Source organism: Anas acuta, chromosome 5, assembly GCF_963932015.1.
Source record: "Anas acuta chromosome 5, bAnaAcu1.1, whole genome shotgun sequence".
Lineage (NCBI taxonomy): Eukaryota > Metazoa > Chordata > Aves > Anseriformes > Anatidae > Anas > Anas acuta.
The window spans coordinates 34,589,552-34,605,883 of NC_088983.1; the positions used below are offsets into that span (position 1 = coordinate 34,589,552).

Here is a 16,332-nt window from a genome sequence, read left to right on the forward strand (position 1 = left end):
GGGTTGTAGCTTAAGATGTGAGGGCCAGGCTAGCTAGTTTCAGGGGATTTTTTAATCAGGGATAAGTAAGGGCTAAACTGGGCTTTTTTTTTTTTTTGCTTTTTTTTTTGATGTTGTTTAAGCCAGTAGAAGTTACCAAAATATTGATGCTGTTTTAACATAAAAAGAATGGTGCATGGGCACCTATTCAGAGAAGCATTCATTAGCAAACAATTTATTAAATGAAGTTGTCTTGTGAAATTGATCTTGTATATCTGTCTACTAATAAAATATTTGAATCCAAATCTAGGTTCTATGTCACTTGATACAGTTTTGGGATGTTGTTGGGGTTTTTTTCTCTTAAAAAACAGCAACAGATATTTGAAACAGAAATCACACTATTCTTTATTATGTGGGCCATTATTATATTATATTATTACATGGGCCAACCGTGTCCTGGGGTGCATCAAGCACAGCATCGCTAGTAGGTCAAGGGAGGTGATTGTCCCGCTCTACTCGGCGCTGGTGAGGCCTCACCTCGAGTACTGTGTGCAGTTCTGGGCACCACAGTATAAAAAGGACATGAAACTGTTGGAGAGTGTCCAGAGGAGGGCTACGAAGATGGTGAAAGGCCTGGAGGGGAAGACGTACAAGGAACGGCTGAGGGCACTGGGCCTGTTCAGCCTGGAGAAGAGGAGGCTGAGGGGAGACCTCATCGCAGTCTACAACTTCCTCGTAAGGGGGTGTCGAGAGGCAGGAGACCTTTTCTCCATTAACACCAGTGACAGGACCCGCGGGAACAGGGTTAAGCTGAGGCAGGGGAAATTTAGGCTTGACATCAGGAGGGGGTTCTTCACAGAGAGGGTGGTTGCACACTGGAACAGGCTCCCCAGGGAAGTGGTCACTGCACCGAGCCTGTCTGAATTTAAGAAGAGATTGGACTGTGCACTTAGTCACATGGTCGGAACTTTTGGGTAGACCTGTGCGGTGTCAAGAGTTGGACTTGATGATCCTTAAGGGTCCCTTCCAACTCAGGATATTCTATGATTCTATGATTCTATGTTGAAAGAGAAACCTTACTAATTTGTCTTATGTCAGCACAAAGAAACTGTACCAGGTAATAATTAGGAACCAAATAATAACATCTTGCACTGATCAACATGCTTAAAATTTACTACTCCATTTTATATTAACATGAAATATTAGTTTAAAGTAATGGCTACAGTTTAAACGTTTTTCCATTCTGTGTCAGCGTGGAAACAGTAAATATTTTCACATAGTAATTTTAACAACACCTGAAGTAATTTAAAGATACTAATTTTAATGGATAAGCCTAGTTTGAAGAGTCACCTTCCGAAGTCATTAGCCAGTGTCTCTGTCAGACTAACATCTTTGTCTCCTCTTTCTTTGCTTCTAGATGCTGCCTTTTCTTTTCTTTGTGCTTTGCATCTTTTAGACTCTGGTGTCTATTACCTTCATCTGATCAGCAAGAAGGTAAAACACTAGCAGTTCCTTACATATTAGGACTTTAATGTATTACAGCACTTTATTTTTGTACTTCTTGAGAGAAGCAGCCTTCAGATCATGTAAAGCAGACATTGTTAATCTTTTATTCTCATTATTCCATAATGTTAATTCCATTAATCAATGCTGTGCTGGTGCTTAATGAACCTTTCTTTCTTAGCTTCTATTTCTTTTTTTCTGGCTTTTGTTAACAAAATTAAGTATTTTTTCTATAGCCTAACTGACCTTAAAAATAAGGATTTGTTGGTATAATTTTAGATCATTTTGTCTTTTTTTCCACTTTTCTGTAAATAAGAGTGCTCCAAAAACTGAAGGGGGAAAGTCATCTCCCTCTTTATGCTTCTCTAAAGTGCTTTGGGAATTCCACCCTTAGTCAGGAAACACTGGCAGAAGAGAGAAACAACATAAAATTACTTGTAGTTATGAAGATGTACCTTAGTATATTAAGGTGAAGTTATGCAGTCATTTGTTCTGAAACATCTGTCTTTCAGTTTTTTAGGTAGAACATTCAATAGTAATTAGGAAAGACTATGAGTATTTAAATTATTAGCTCAGTTAATAGCATTTGAAAAAAACCTTGAAATGGGTCTTATTTATGGCTAGTTCTGCTTTATCTTTAACAAGTTAGTTTGCTTGCATACTATCTGCACCATTGCTCTTAGCTGCAGTTTTCAGTTGTACCTAATCTCATCCAGATTCATTCCACTAATTGTGATGCATTTAACTATTGTGAATTTCATGAGCAACCGTAATATACTTTTCTGAATTACAAGAAGGTTATTTCAGCATATTGGAGAAAAAAAAATATATATTTGATGTTACAGTAACTATCTTCTTCCTTAGTCAATAAGATAGTTGATGAAGAGGTGTTCTGGGAATTAATTTACTTCTTTTTGTGTAAAATATGTGGTGCTAGCTCACTTGGTTTTATGAAGGCACTGGGCACAATGCATTCTTCAGCTTCTCCAGAAAGGGAGGAGGTCTCAGCAGGGTTTGCAGCAGAGGGCTCTGTTAGTTGGTTCAGTTCCCCACTGATCAGAGATTCAAGCTCTGTGAGGTGCTGAAAGGTAATTCTTCCCTTCCCTTCAAATGCAAGAAATGAGTATGATTTACCCCTAATTACCTATAACTGCATCATCCTCACTTTTCCCAGTCTTGAGGCTTCCAATGATTACTTCTTACTTATGTTTAAATCTAGGCTACAATATGCTTGGAGCAGAAAGCATATTTAATTTATTCTTATAAGAGTATAAAAACCAAGTAGCTTAATGACTATAATTAATTGTATTATTACTTGCAGAGTTGCCACTAAAATCGTTTCAGAGTGCATACAGTAATCAGTTTATAACAATCAAGTATAGTATCTCTTCAGGGCTGGGAAATGGTCTTGCTCTTTTTTCCTGAGGAGAAAGGTAGAACCAGTAATGTAACATAATAGGCAAGTAGTAAATTCATTGCTTTTACTGGTAGTATGTTCTCATAGAATTGATTAAATGACACTGTTCTGTTGATATTTGCACTGTACCATAAGAATACTGTCTCCTTCCCATCACTGGCTGATAATGTGCTTTTGATCTGCTTGTTCTTGAGACTTTTGTGCCTGTGTGGTCCTTTCCTGTGAAGTTATTTAATGTTCAAGTTTAGGAACGTGTCCATATGCCATAATCACCAAGAAGACTTTTTATAAATGTTATTTATGTTTTGGAAAAAAGTTCACCTTTAGGTAGTTACTTTGAAGAATTCACATTCTCTGACATGGTTGCCTTGTTAAATAGGAATTCAGTTACTTTTATATCTTGATTTTTATTGTGAAAAAAAAATCATTAACTGAATAGTCATTTTGTGACTTCTTCTTCATGCATGAGTACTTATTTTTAAAAAGAATTATCTCATTTCTGCAAACAACAAATCTCAGTGTAAAAGTTCAAAGCATCAGGACATGTGTTCACATTCGAAATATTTGTCACAAGCACATTCCAGAAATCATCCACTGAGGGTTACTCCATCTACTGGGTTTGTAACAGAAGCTGCCATAGCTGCAGGATAAGAAGTAATTGCATTTCTATGGGGGGCAGCAGGATGAAGTATTACAAAGTAGTTTCTACAGTTTGCTCTAAACAGTCCAAACATTCAGAAGTGATATATTTAAAGTATTTGCTAAATTTCTGTACATCTAATCCTCATATAGAATTAAGGATATATTCTTTTATTTATATATATATAGCATATATATATATTATATACACAGAATATATATATGTATTATATATATATAAAGCATATATATATATATGCTTTTTTATCCTTATATAGAATTCATCTTCAGTAACTGACTTTAATATTAGTGGTTTTCTTGTTTTAGGAAGGAACAACCAAAATTGGAAGGAGTGATTCAGACCAAGATCAAGACATTGGTAAGAGAATGATATTACAGATTATTTTATGATATAGTCAGTTCAAAACAGGTGGTTTACATTCGTTTGTATAATAGCTAGGTAATGTTTCTTTTCGTCATTTCTCTTCATTGAAGAAGGTAAGGAGAGAAGAATAATTACATAAGCTGGCTAAGATCTTTGTTATTTTTTTGTTGCTGTCTGAAGTAAAAAAAAAAAATCAATGAAAATGACTGAAGTCTCTGTAGAATTTTATTTATGCTTGTGAAATGCTGTGTTAGAGTTAGAAATATCTATGTCCAACATCCAAATCCTGGTACGTTCTGTCATAAACTAATGGCATAGGTCATTAGGGTACATTCAAAATGTTTTTAACTCTCCTTGAACACAGAGTATTTTACATATGAAATCTAAACAATCAGAATATTTATTATTTCATTTCCTTTTTAGCCTTAATTTAAACAGTCATAATCTGAAGAGCCACAAATGATACTAGAGTGTGAAACTTTCTACAGAAATTGGAAAATCTGGAATCTCTGCTTTGGTTAATTCTGTTAACTTTGGCTGTTTGATGATTTTCTTCCAATGGATTAGCAAAATATAAACAATGAATGCCAAATAGCAATAAGGAAATTCAGCACAATAGAAGAATTTATGCTTCAGTTTACAAGTCAGAAAGTAGCTCATCATTTTCCAGAACTGGAAATACTTTTAAAGAGAATTCCAGTTTCAATCAAGTTTTGGGTTTTTTTTGTTTTTTTTTTCTGTGATTTGGTACATGGCTAACAAAGACAACAATTTGCAGCTCTTGTTTTGCAAGTGAAATAGTTCTTTGAAGTATGAAGTATGCAGTCATAGGGTAAAACTGCGTGGTACTGCATTCTGAGGAAAACAGTGTGAACTCAACTCCTTCAACAGATGAAATAAAATGAACTATACATTGTAGTTTTGCAGGGGCGTTGGATTGAAAAGGACCATTGTGTTATAGACAACATCTGTGGGATTGTAACCTTACGACCAGTTCAGGGCGCACACTGCACTGTGAACGGATGCGAAGTCACTGGATCATGTCGTCTATCACAAGGTAAGGCTTGCTTTTTCTGTGAGTGATGCATTGTAATCAACCTATTTCTGGCATTTAGAGATAAGAATTTACCAAGCTTATGCAGCTCTGAGAAATGCATCTTTCAATTTCCTGCAGCTGCCTAGCACCACAGGGTTTGAGCTATAGCTGTAGCTTCCAGACTGGTACAAGCAGATGAACCTACACACAGAAAGCAAAAATGAAGACAAAGGTGAAGGCATAGTAAGATGCCTTTTGGCAGCAGTAGTCTGTATCATTCTGAAAAGTGAAGATCTGTAGTCAGAGGTAGTGCTGTGGAAAGTAGTGGAGATTGGCTCTAAGCCAGAAGATCTCTGGTTGGTTTTAGGGCAATTATGTAATATGGTTGAAATGACCTCCAGCACTAACCATAGAGTCATAGGATATGGTGAATAAGCTCAGCTGAAATCAGGCTCTCATATTTTTGGTTGTTTAAAAAATAATATATAAAAAAAGCTAGTTACTGAAATCTTGGATTGATCTGGATTCTTAAAAAAACTAGTATCAAAACAAGTTTCCAGCAATGTATTCATTAGTTTTTTTTGTACAAAGTCATGCTGGTCTTTAGTGTGAATGGGGAATTTACTGTCATGGTGGATTTGCAGAGGTCCCCAAGATTAATTTGTTTGGATGCTGTCATTACAGAATGATAGCTGTGATGTTCCATAGTGGCAAATTTTAAAAACAGTCCTCTGCTCTGAGACTGTCATAAAGCTGTTGGTCAGAACATCTTTTTTTTTTTCTTTTTTTCTTTAACAGGCTGTTCGGTAGTGGTTTGAATACACAGTAGTTAGTACACAGCAGTTTAGAAACCTATATATTCAGGGCACTAACTGCTTGATGCATTGTGTCTCTGTAAATTTGTAATTAATTTTTGTTTACAGGGGCCCTTGTTGTCCTTGGCAAGTCTCATAAGTTTAGATTCAATCACCCAGCAGAAGCTGCTGTCTTAAGGCAAAGAAGATCAGTAAGTTCTGAGGATTTGTATTTCTCTGTCCTAATTCTTTATTGATTTTTCCGTATTATTTTCCATCTTAAAAGCCTGCCTGGTGTAGATAATATTTCTTAATGTCATCATATTCACTTGTTTCATTTCCTTCATCTAATGGTCTGTAATGACACTAAACCTTTTGTGGGAGGATACTATTGCTTCTTTCAGATGTGCTTAGCAAACAGTGTTGCAGATCTCCTGAATAATTCAATGTTTCCTATTTCTAGTCATGACGAAAAGTGGGATTGAAACAGAAAGGCAGACGGCTGCAATGAAAAGACCAATTGAGAGTCTTTCCACGTTTGATAATTTTCTTAATTATCCTCTATATACTGTCATTTCACCATTCTAAATGATGTTTACTATCAAAAATGGAAAATTTAAAGGATTAACTACTTGGGTGTTGTTAGCCCTGAAAGCTTTTAGTTGTTACATACATCAGAAATAGATAAAATATTTCTTGATACATTGATCACAGGAACTAACTACTGCAGGATGTTATTTGGTCAGCTATTTTAATAATGTTTCAAAAAATAAAAATAAAAATAAAACAGTTCTTAAAAAACCACCCTACATAGCTCAAAAAGCTACCTTAAATAACGTATGTTTTCTGATTTAGGACATAACCATTTTAACAACTGATATTGGCAAGAAAATTGCTTTTGAAACAGATTTTAATGTGGTAACATTCTGCTCAACTGTCCTTTTGTCCTCACCTTTGTAGTTGAAATAAGGGCTTCATTTCCATTTGCTTTCATCCTTTATTTCTTGGTTAATATAACATGCTATACATTAAAAAATAGCTAAAGAAAGAAGTGTACTCAGTAACAAATTAATAGTTTTGCAAATTAATAAAGACTAAGAAGAACCGTGTGATTGTAAGTTCACGTGGGAGGAGATTATTATGCATATCCTGCATGTTATACAGCATTTCATACAGCAGTAAGCAGCAACAGTGTTATTGCTAAGTTGAAAGTTCCTAGGCTGCTGTGATATTTTTTTCTTCCTGTTCTTGTGTTGTGTGTTTTGTAGATTAATGATATCCCACCCATTCTGAGCTGCAGAGCTTTGGACTGGCTCAACTTAGATGGAAGTTGCACCCATTCTCCTCATTACATCCTTTCTTCCCTTGAAAAGTAAGTTTAAAAAAAGAAAAAGAACAAAACTTTCTCTTGTGGAATGATGTCTGAGGACAGGACTTTAATTAGACAAAACTGATTAGTACTTAAAATAAGTCCCATCACGTTTCCAGCTGTTCAAAATCAAAAGTGTCCAGGAAAAGGCATTAGCCAACTGATTAATTTTGAAATATTATGATATTCCAGCAATAAACTTCAAAATTATTTATTGATGCACAATGAATATCGATGCTCTATCAAGAAAATGCCTTGGTCAAGACTGTCAGGCAGCCTTAATTCAGTACACTTGCACATCTGCGTTATAGCTGTTTTGATTTACAAGCTAATCTATAACTTTTGCAATATTATTACTTCAGTGCACAGAATGGACTTCTCTAGTTATGAATCAGGATTTAGCCAACATAATTATCAATTCAGTTTCCTTGCTAATTGTGAAAATCAGAAGATCTATTTGCTCATAAATTCCCTGCAGCTCAGGTCCATGTTGACCCCTTCATCTCAGAGTGCCGTGGTGATTCTCTTTTGTTTTTTAAAACTGAGCAGTAAATAAGGCATAGACAGCTTCCGAAGTGTTAAAGTGGTCATATCCATGATATCTAATGTATGTTTTTAATGAGAGAGGCTTCCTGAAAGAGGAGAGGGTAGGTGTGAAGAAGACAATGATTAATGTATATCAGAGAAATTAGTTAAGATACCTCCTTGTGTTTCAGCTTGTAACATTAACAGAATATAGGAGAACTAAATGTAATTGGGTTCTTTTTCTCTTTTAATTCCTCTCAGCCTGGCACATTCAATTGACCTGTCAAAGGCAAGAAACAGCCATCTTCTCACTCATATCTGTTGATAGTTCTGCTTCTTGCTCGAGTGTTTTGGTGTGGTTACATACTGGGAATCTTTTTGCTCTTTCTGGGGGAAGAATCTCATGTCATTTTTATAAGCATAAATTTTTTTCCCTGTTTTTGAACATCTCTTCATCCTTCTGTTCAAGTGGCTTGCTTTCCACCTTGGGTAGTGTGTTTGTGTGCTCTCTTTAACATGCCTAATCTCCGCATTTGTTTTTTGATTTACTGCAATGGTACCTTTCTACAAAATGGTATTTGTTTTCATTTTATTTTATTATTTCAGTTTATTCATTTACTGACTTACATTTTATACACATAGATCCTATTATTTTCTTTGAAAAAATGATGAAGAATTTAAGTCATTTTCTAATGACAGTCAGAATTAGATACCACATTGCTCGTACATGAATTCAGACATCAGAAGTGTAGCATTTATTATAGAACTTTGGTCCTAGAAAAATATGCAGAAATCCGTAAGTGTGTGAACAGTTTAGCATAGCAGTGCACTAGATTTTGCCCTTTTTAACTTGATGGGACTGAAGAACATTTCAGATTGTATTGATCTGTTTTTTAATCATTGGTCAGGACTTAAAAATATTAGATAATGTAACATTATGCTCAGACTTAGCCAGAGTGTTTCAAATGATTACTTCAATGAAAATGAGAAGCATAGTGGTATCGTATTCACATTACTTTTACAAATGTCCGTCTGTTAGAGAAATAAGACTACGTCTAAAAATAGTCGTCTTTCAGTTGATATAACCCACTGGTCTTTTTTTTTTTCCCCTTGACTACTTTTTTAGCAAATGTAAATGGAATTGATCTACTTGTTCTTCTCTTACAATAACCAGTAAGCCTGTCTTTCTGTCCAGACAAGTAGTTCTGCTTATGGAGCTAGTTATGAGGAAGACATCTAGCCTAAAATCTGTAATATGAGAATAAAATGAAGTCACTTAAAATGTCTAGGCTTTGCAAAGAGTCAATATCAAGTACTAAAAGGTGTGTCTGAGGTACTTTGAACAGTAATATAGCACTGAATGCACTACATGGAGTGTTTATTTGCTGAAACAGTAAAAATAAATAAAATTCCACCTAGTATTTCACACACTCACGTACCTGCACATTTAGCATTTCATATGTTTTACCAGCTGCTAGCGGCCTGTATCTCAGAGCATTCCTCCACTGAAAAATATAACTTCATCTCTGTGTTTAATAGTCTTCAATGAAGTTCTTTTGCCTTCTGTTTGAATCTCTTTGTAATTTCCTATTTTTATTTTTACAGTCAAAAATGTAGAAACTGTAAAGAAAACAAATGGTCTCCTGAAATAAGGTAAGAAAACTATTTAAAGTGATGTGTCTAAATCGTGCTGAATTTTTTTGGCCCTTCTAGCTTTGCCTTTCTTCTGTGCTACACTGACTTCCTCCAGAAGAAGCAAACTAGGCTCCAAAATTTAATTTGATTTTATTATGTTGAAACAAGAATCTGTACTTGTAGCTGAATGACAAGCAAGTCTCTGCAACCGTGTTTTTTTTTCATATTATATTTTGTGCAAATATTTTGCACATTTGTCGCACATGTAATCTGTATTTTAAAATCACAACTGCCATGGGATTTACTATAAATCTGATGTCAGTGGTAAGTATTGTGTTTACCCATTAGTATATCAAAAATTCCTTAGATAAATTGGTTTCTCTACTGTTGAGAAGAAAATAGCTTTATGTAAGAGTCCAAACAAGGAATTCCTAGTGCAGAATGTGGTCAATTTATGCAAAGAGGCATGGCAACTGCACACAAAAATCATTCTGAAATTATTGGGCTTCCATGCATTTGAGTACTCTTTAATCAGGAACTGGTGGTATTTTGCTTTCTTCTGGAATTTTTATTTCAGTACATATTGACATACACATTATCATAATCATCAGTTATAATCTCATTTCTTGTGCTGTCAGTATGATTACATTATTTTTCTCATCTGCTTTCATTAGGTTGAATTGCCTGTTCAAGCTCTAATTTTATATTAAAATATTTTCAGAAATGAGAGAGGGAACACATTTTTACCATTGAACCCAATTATTAAAACTTTAAGCATGGAACTTTCTTTGAAAAGAGGTAGGGTTCAATGTGCTTGTTACTTGGCTACTTGTTCATATTCCCAAAAGAGCCCAGCACCTCATATTTCTGATGCTTATCGGAGGCCAGCAAACACATGGAAGGCTTGTGACTGGCAACAATCATGTGACAGCATCACCACACATAAGTAGATAATGAGGTTCTTGCTCCTGTTATTGCCTTAATACCATAATGAGGTTCTTGCTCCTGTTGTTGCCTTAATACCATCCTGCATATAACTATAAACTCTATTTCTGTTGTCTTGCTAGTCTGATTAAAAATAAATAAATAAAATAATAAAAAAATGGAGTAGTTCCATTAGAGTCCAGGGATACAGCAGTACACAGAATGAATTGGAGCTTCTTAGAATATATTTAAGGTTTCTCCCTGAAAATACCAAGACCCAAAACAAAATGGCTTTTAAGAACGTGGGAAATCCTACTGGATTGGAAAGGAAATAGTGTCCATAGATAAGGCTGATACTGGAGAACACAACAGCTAATTTGGTACAGTGCAGCTAGTCCAATTAGTATTTGTAAAAATAATACTTCGTGTTCTTACTAATAGCTATCACTTGAGAATTTCAAACTGCTGTATAAATGCAAGTTAAAGAAGGCTTTTGCAACCCTTAAAAGATCCCAAATATTTCACAAAACTATTACACTCTCATATTAGTATGTCACTATGTCAATTACAGCAGCTCCAGAACTTAGAGCAAAAGGGTGATTTAGCAGGGGCATTAACTAATTCTAAATATAAATGAAATCATAAGGGGTAGCCTGTGGTAGCTTGTAGTTACAGCTGAACTGGAATTTAGCAATGCAGCAGTGACCTTTACTGGAGTGTGTATCTGTGTCTTGTGCCTGTGATTCCTTGCCAAAGAGAAGTCTGTTTTAGAAGTGTATTTAAAGGACTGCCTTAACCAAGTCATTGCCTTACTGTTGTTTTGGGGTTTAAGCAAAGAAAAAAAGGAGGTTTTGATTTGTTTTGTTTTGTTTTTGTGGAAAAGCTAAAAAACAAGCAAAACTTGTAAGCAAATAAGCTAATCAAAAATATGAATGATATTTTGCCTGATGGTGACTGCGCTGAATGGGATTCTTCTGTGTACATATTTCTGAAGGTCCCTTACTTCCAAAGCTTTCTGACTCTGCTGGATGTTCTTACTAATTTCTGGTTTCCACTTCTGCCCCTCACCCCCCAACTTTTGCTTTGAATTGTGCCAGTGGCATTGCTTCGTAGCTCCTGCATCATTTTTCCCTTTGCTTTAGGGAAGAGAAGGGAGAGGTTTGAGCCTCAGTGCTAGGCAGAAGCAGATGTACTCAGTCTCCTCTGCTGGTCCCGTGCAGCTGCTTGCTGTGATGCTCTGAGACCCTGCGGGAAGGGCCCCAGGTCGGACACGTGTGGAGAGGGGGAGGATGGAGCAAGGCGGGGGAATATATATCAGTGGATAGGCTTGTAACCCTGGTTTGTGATTGCTCACAATGCTGGGATTTGCAAATATGCAAAAGGTCTTGCCAACATCTTTTTTTTTTTTCCCTCTGCTTTATTAACTCTTCTTCCCCCTGGAAAAAATCATTAGTAAAAGAAAAATTGACTTCAATACTAGGCAGACAGAAGGACTGGGATGCTAGCTTGACTGATGTTTTCTTTAGGGAAAAATGACAAGTAACAGCTCTTAGCAAGTGTTCCTTGCGTTTTCTTTATTTTTTTTCACTTGAGTTTCTCTGTCTGAGCCTGAAGATTTTGTTGCAGAAAGCGTTCTGCCTCACCACAGAGCTCTTGCTGCCATAGTTACTGAAAACTGCATTATGCTGTAGGAGCCGCCAGCCTCTGCATCAGCAGTAGAAGTGTTTGGGGAAGAGGGGAGGAGAATTGCACAATAGGATCCCGGAGAGCTGACGACAAAACAGGCTGGAAAAAATGTGGATTTACAGATGGTTCATTTAGCATGCGTCATGCAAACTTTGAGGAGAGAAAAATGAGATGGAAAAACAATCCAGCAATATTGGTATAATACGATTATTTTTTTCTCTGTAATTTGCTATGTTTATTTTAAGGTTATTATCTTGCTGTTGTAATTTTAATTGCTATTTTAAAAGGTTTACTTGGAGGAGGGGTAACTGTTGACACTTCTTGCTGCATTTGGTACACCTAGAAATCTGCATGCTTTTATGAAATTTTATGCAGGGTTGCTTTTTTTATATGCTGTATGCCAGAGTATACCGGTCCTATGAAACCAAGATTTTATATATGTCTGTGTCTACAGAAACGAAGCTGTTTGTCTTACATTTGTCCCGAGGTTATTTCCTGCTATAACTGTACTGAATGCAGGTTGCTTTTATGGGGAGGGAGGAACATACGCAGTAGCAGAAATTGATCTGTGCTTGATTCCTTTATCGTAGGATTTCTGTATTTCAAGTATTAATTTAATAGTACATCTTATTTAAGACATTTTAGATGAAAGAAATGAGTGATTTTGTTCACCATTTTCAGAATATGACTATATTCTTATGTTAATTGAATTGATATTTGTTTTTAGTTTAATCATTCAAATATGTGCTACAAAAACTGTTCTTTACATTGCCTACTAGGTGATTTAGCCACTGTGTGTGTGTGAATCTATTATTTTCTTTTAGGGCCATTGTCACCTCCTTTTTGAGTTTAATTTGTGGTGGTATTTCTACAAACTAGCAAGGATGTGTTGACATGACATAGCATGTTCAGAGGTAGAAAGGAGGAAGCATTCTCAATTCGTGTTCTTGGTTTCAGCAGTTTCTGTGAGAGACAGATCTGTACCCCAAGCCAATCATTCGTTTTACTCTCATGGTCAGTAAGCTCACAACCAGGGGGAAAACATTCCATCTTCTGCCATAATACCTGTATTATGTAAGTGGCTGTGCATCAATTTTCATTATCTTTTTCTTCCACTTGAGAAAACCATCTTAAGAAGCGACTTTGTAAAAAGCTCATGGATGTTCAGTCTCAGTGTTGGTATTCAGAGTTGTCCCTACCACCCTGCCTGGTTGTTGTTTTGTACTATTAAAAATGAGGAGATGAGGCAAAGAGGCACTGAAATAGCAGCAGAACTGCAATTTCTATATATACCTTCAGCAGCAGTGGGACAATCCACCTACCTTTTATTACAGAAACTTCAGTCTTAGAGAGAGAACCATTCCATCCAGCTACCTTACCAAAACATGGTAGTAATAATATGGTAATGGTTGCTGTGGTTGCTGGTGATGTGTGTCTTTTCCAAGATCCAAAGTGAAGTATGGCTGTGCATCTGTACTCTTGGCTCGTATGGGGTGTAGTCATAGTATGGAGCTGTCAGTAATAACATTAGTTTGGCCAGCATCTGCTGTATGTGCAAACACACATGCCTGTTGGAAAGGATCTTACAATTTCATGTCAGATCAGCAAAAAGCTATTATCCCATACATGAGGGAATACGCTAGTGCTGCTGAGAACAGCAAACACCACAGTTCTGTGTCCGTTGTTTGCAATGCTTATTCCCTGATTCGTTATAATGGCTGTGGGATGTTTTTCACGTTGTTGGAAAGTACGGGAAGAGCTTGTTACTCTCTCCCGCCTGTAAATAGGTGTTACCTAACTGCCCCCATGAGCATTTTGAGGTCTTACGATTGAAATGCAGCATTGAGTTTTCACATACTTCGAAGTTCTGCTTTTCAATTTGTTTGAATTATGATAGGATGACTGCAAGCAAAAACTCAGGTTAAGAACAGAAGATGTTTTTGTAAAAGGAATTTTATGTAGTTTTAGTAAACAGATGTGGAACAAGAATTCTTTGTCTACTGTTTTGTTACCAAACTCCGCTTTTCAGCCTTATTGGCAACGACTTATTCTGTTTCCTCAATCTCATACAGAATGCTGCTGATAATGTTAAATGAATACAAATCAGCTCTTTTAATACTTGACTTTCTAATATTTGATAAGGTTAATGGATTCTCCTCACTTCTCTTGGATGAATGTATTTTGCTTCTTTCACATGTCTCAGACTAAGTGATTTCCCAAGGTCATGCAAATGTTCAGTAACAAATGTAGATTCAGATTTTTCAGCTGTCCTACCACCATAGGACTCAGAGCTTTTATATGTTGGCAAAAGAGGCTGAAGTCTACCCCATCATCAGCATTGTGCATAGACTTCACATGTACAATTGCTATTAAGGTTTATTACTTCTAATGTATCGGCAAGAGCTGACATCAAGGCTCTCTTAGGATAAGTAGTGCATAAGTATTCAAAGGCAGTCCTTGCCATGAAGACCTTGCAACCTAAGTGCATGAAAGCACAGAGGTGATGTAAGTGCTCCAGAATCAGAGGGGTCTTCTGTCTCAGATCGGTAGTTCAGTTACTGATTTAGTACTTTAGCTACTGCGTATATATTGGAAAATATAGAACATAACCTTGAATCCTCATTTATGGAAAGCCTTCCCCATGTTTTTATTAAAAACATGGGAGCTTTTTCTAAAATAGACTCTTCAGATTTCATTTTATATTCAGAAAGGGATGATTCTTTAGTTAACCAGACCACCTTTAACCTCTAAGTTTGTCCCCCAGCGGTTGGTGTCAGTAGAAACAACCAAACAGCCTGGGTATGAAACAGCCACAGGAGCCTTACAGGGCATTAGTAAAATGTCAATTCAAACCTGTTTCAGGTGAATATGAAACTAGGTGTCCCAGTCCTGTTTCCTGGGCATTGATTACTGTTCATCCAAGAGAAACAAATACAAATCACAGACTGTTGGCATCTTAGCAGTCAAGCCAAGGACAAATAGAACTTGGAGCTGCCTATTGTTGTGATTTGTTTCTGTAGGTCTCAAATAGACACAAGCCATTTAGCAGATGGCAGTGACAAAGTTTTTACTTTGACTGCACCGTGCAATAACAGATAATTGAATAGAAGATGCTCCTCTTCAGTTATTCTCATCAGCATTGTGTATACATAAACAAATTCTGTTTTCCTCAGGTGAGTGGAAAAGAGTCAGTAATATTTTAAATAATCAGGAATTTTAAGGCTTTGTGTAGTCAAGATTTTGTGCTGCTTCTTAAGAAAGTGAAAATGGATGTTACATCTAAAGGTGTTCCAGAAGACATGTAGGTTTTAGCTGCTTAATTGTTTCATCTGTTTTGTTGGCCAATCTAGCATACAGAGTCGAAGTTGTTGCTGTAGAAATGGCTGCTTCAAACAAATGCTTATGGTCCTAGATAGAGATTTCAAATAAATTCAAATGTAGCAAAGGGCAAATGCTCATCTGACCTTGTATTTGTAATGATTTTATAAACAACGTGACATTTCCAGAGCATTCCCTTTGATATTATGTTTTTCTTTTCTTTTGACCTTCAAGGACTCTTTAGAGTTTTGACATCTTTGCTTCTTTTAAAAAGCGTAATAAATTTATTTGAATACATCTTTTAATACATTAGTAAGATATATTAACATATTTTTCAAGACTTAAATATTTAATTTTCTGATGCGTGTATAATGTGGTGTTTAGAAATAAAATGTCAAGTAAATATCATATATCTCCTTCGCACATAATAAATCTTTAATGTTAAGAATTTCTAATGATGATGTGCAGATAGGTACAATGTATATTCCTTTCTTCCATAGGGTTAGTAGGTCTTCAATGCTGTTGTGGTTCATGCTAAGAATAGATATTATTTAGATAGTGTGTGTGTGTGTATAAATTTTTGGCAAACAGTCAGGAAACAAGCCTCTTGGAGGGACTGTAGAGTTTTTCACAGGTTAGTCACTTTTCTGGTCACAGTCACGCTCCATGTATAGAAGTAGTAACCTAATGGAAAAGCTGCGTCCAAGAGAGAATTGGATGATCAAGTTCTTTCCTTGATACTTTCAGAGACTTTCACTGTAATCTCAGTAATTCCAGTAACTCTTTCGAGGTAGAAGATTTTTAATCTGTAAGAAGAGAAAAAATGTTTTACATTTCTGTAAAAACTCTTTGAAGTACTCACATGAAAAACATCCTATAATACTGGTTATAAATTTATAAAACAGTAACACCCCCTTCTCCCTCCAATTTCCTTTTTGGAAGATCTTCAGCAAAATGATAAGTGACAGTATTTTTTAAATTCCTTTTGCCTTCTTTCTGGTGATGGAATTTTCTGCTTCACCATGTCAACTTTTAGGAATGCTGGCATTTCTGATACAGGACTGCAGCCTGCTGTGACACACACGTACTCAGCTACTTTACCATCATGAGTATTTTGTGTAA

At 36.0% G+C, this 16,332-nt stretch overlaps 1 protein-coding gene across 6 annotated transcripts in view; it reads left to right on the plus strand.

Moving 5' to 3' along the window:
* STARD9 (StAR related lipid transfer domain containing 9) overlaps positions 1-16,332 on the plus strand; it is a 107,208-nt gene that overhangs the window by 64,003 nt on the left and 26,873 nt on the right. For all 6 annotated transcript variants that reach the window (XM_068683997.1, XM_068684002.1, XM_068683999.1 and 3 more), the window contains 5 exons: positions 3,866-3,917; positions 4,843-4,980; positions 5,883-5,965; positions 7,022-7,125; positions 9,253-9,300. In XM_068683997.1, coding sequence (XP_068540098.1) covers positions 3,866-3,917; positions 4,843-4,980; positions 5,883-5,965; positions 7,022-7,125; positions 9,253-9,300 — 425 coding nt within the window. The remainder of the gene's footprint in view (positions 1-3,865; positions 3,918-4,842; positions 4,981-5,882; positions 5,966-7,021; positions 7,126-9,252; positions 9,301-16,332) is intronic.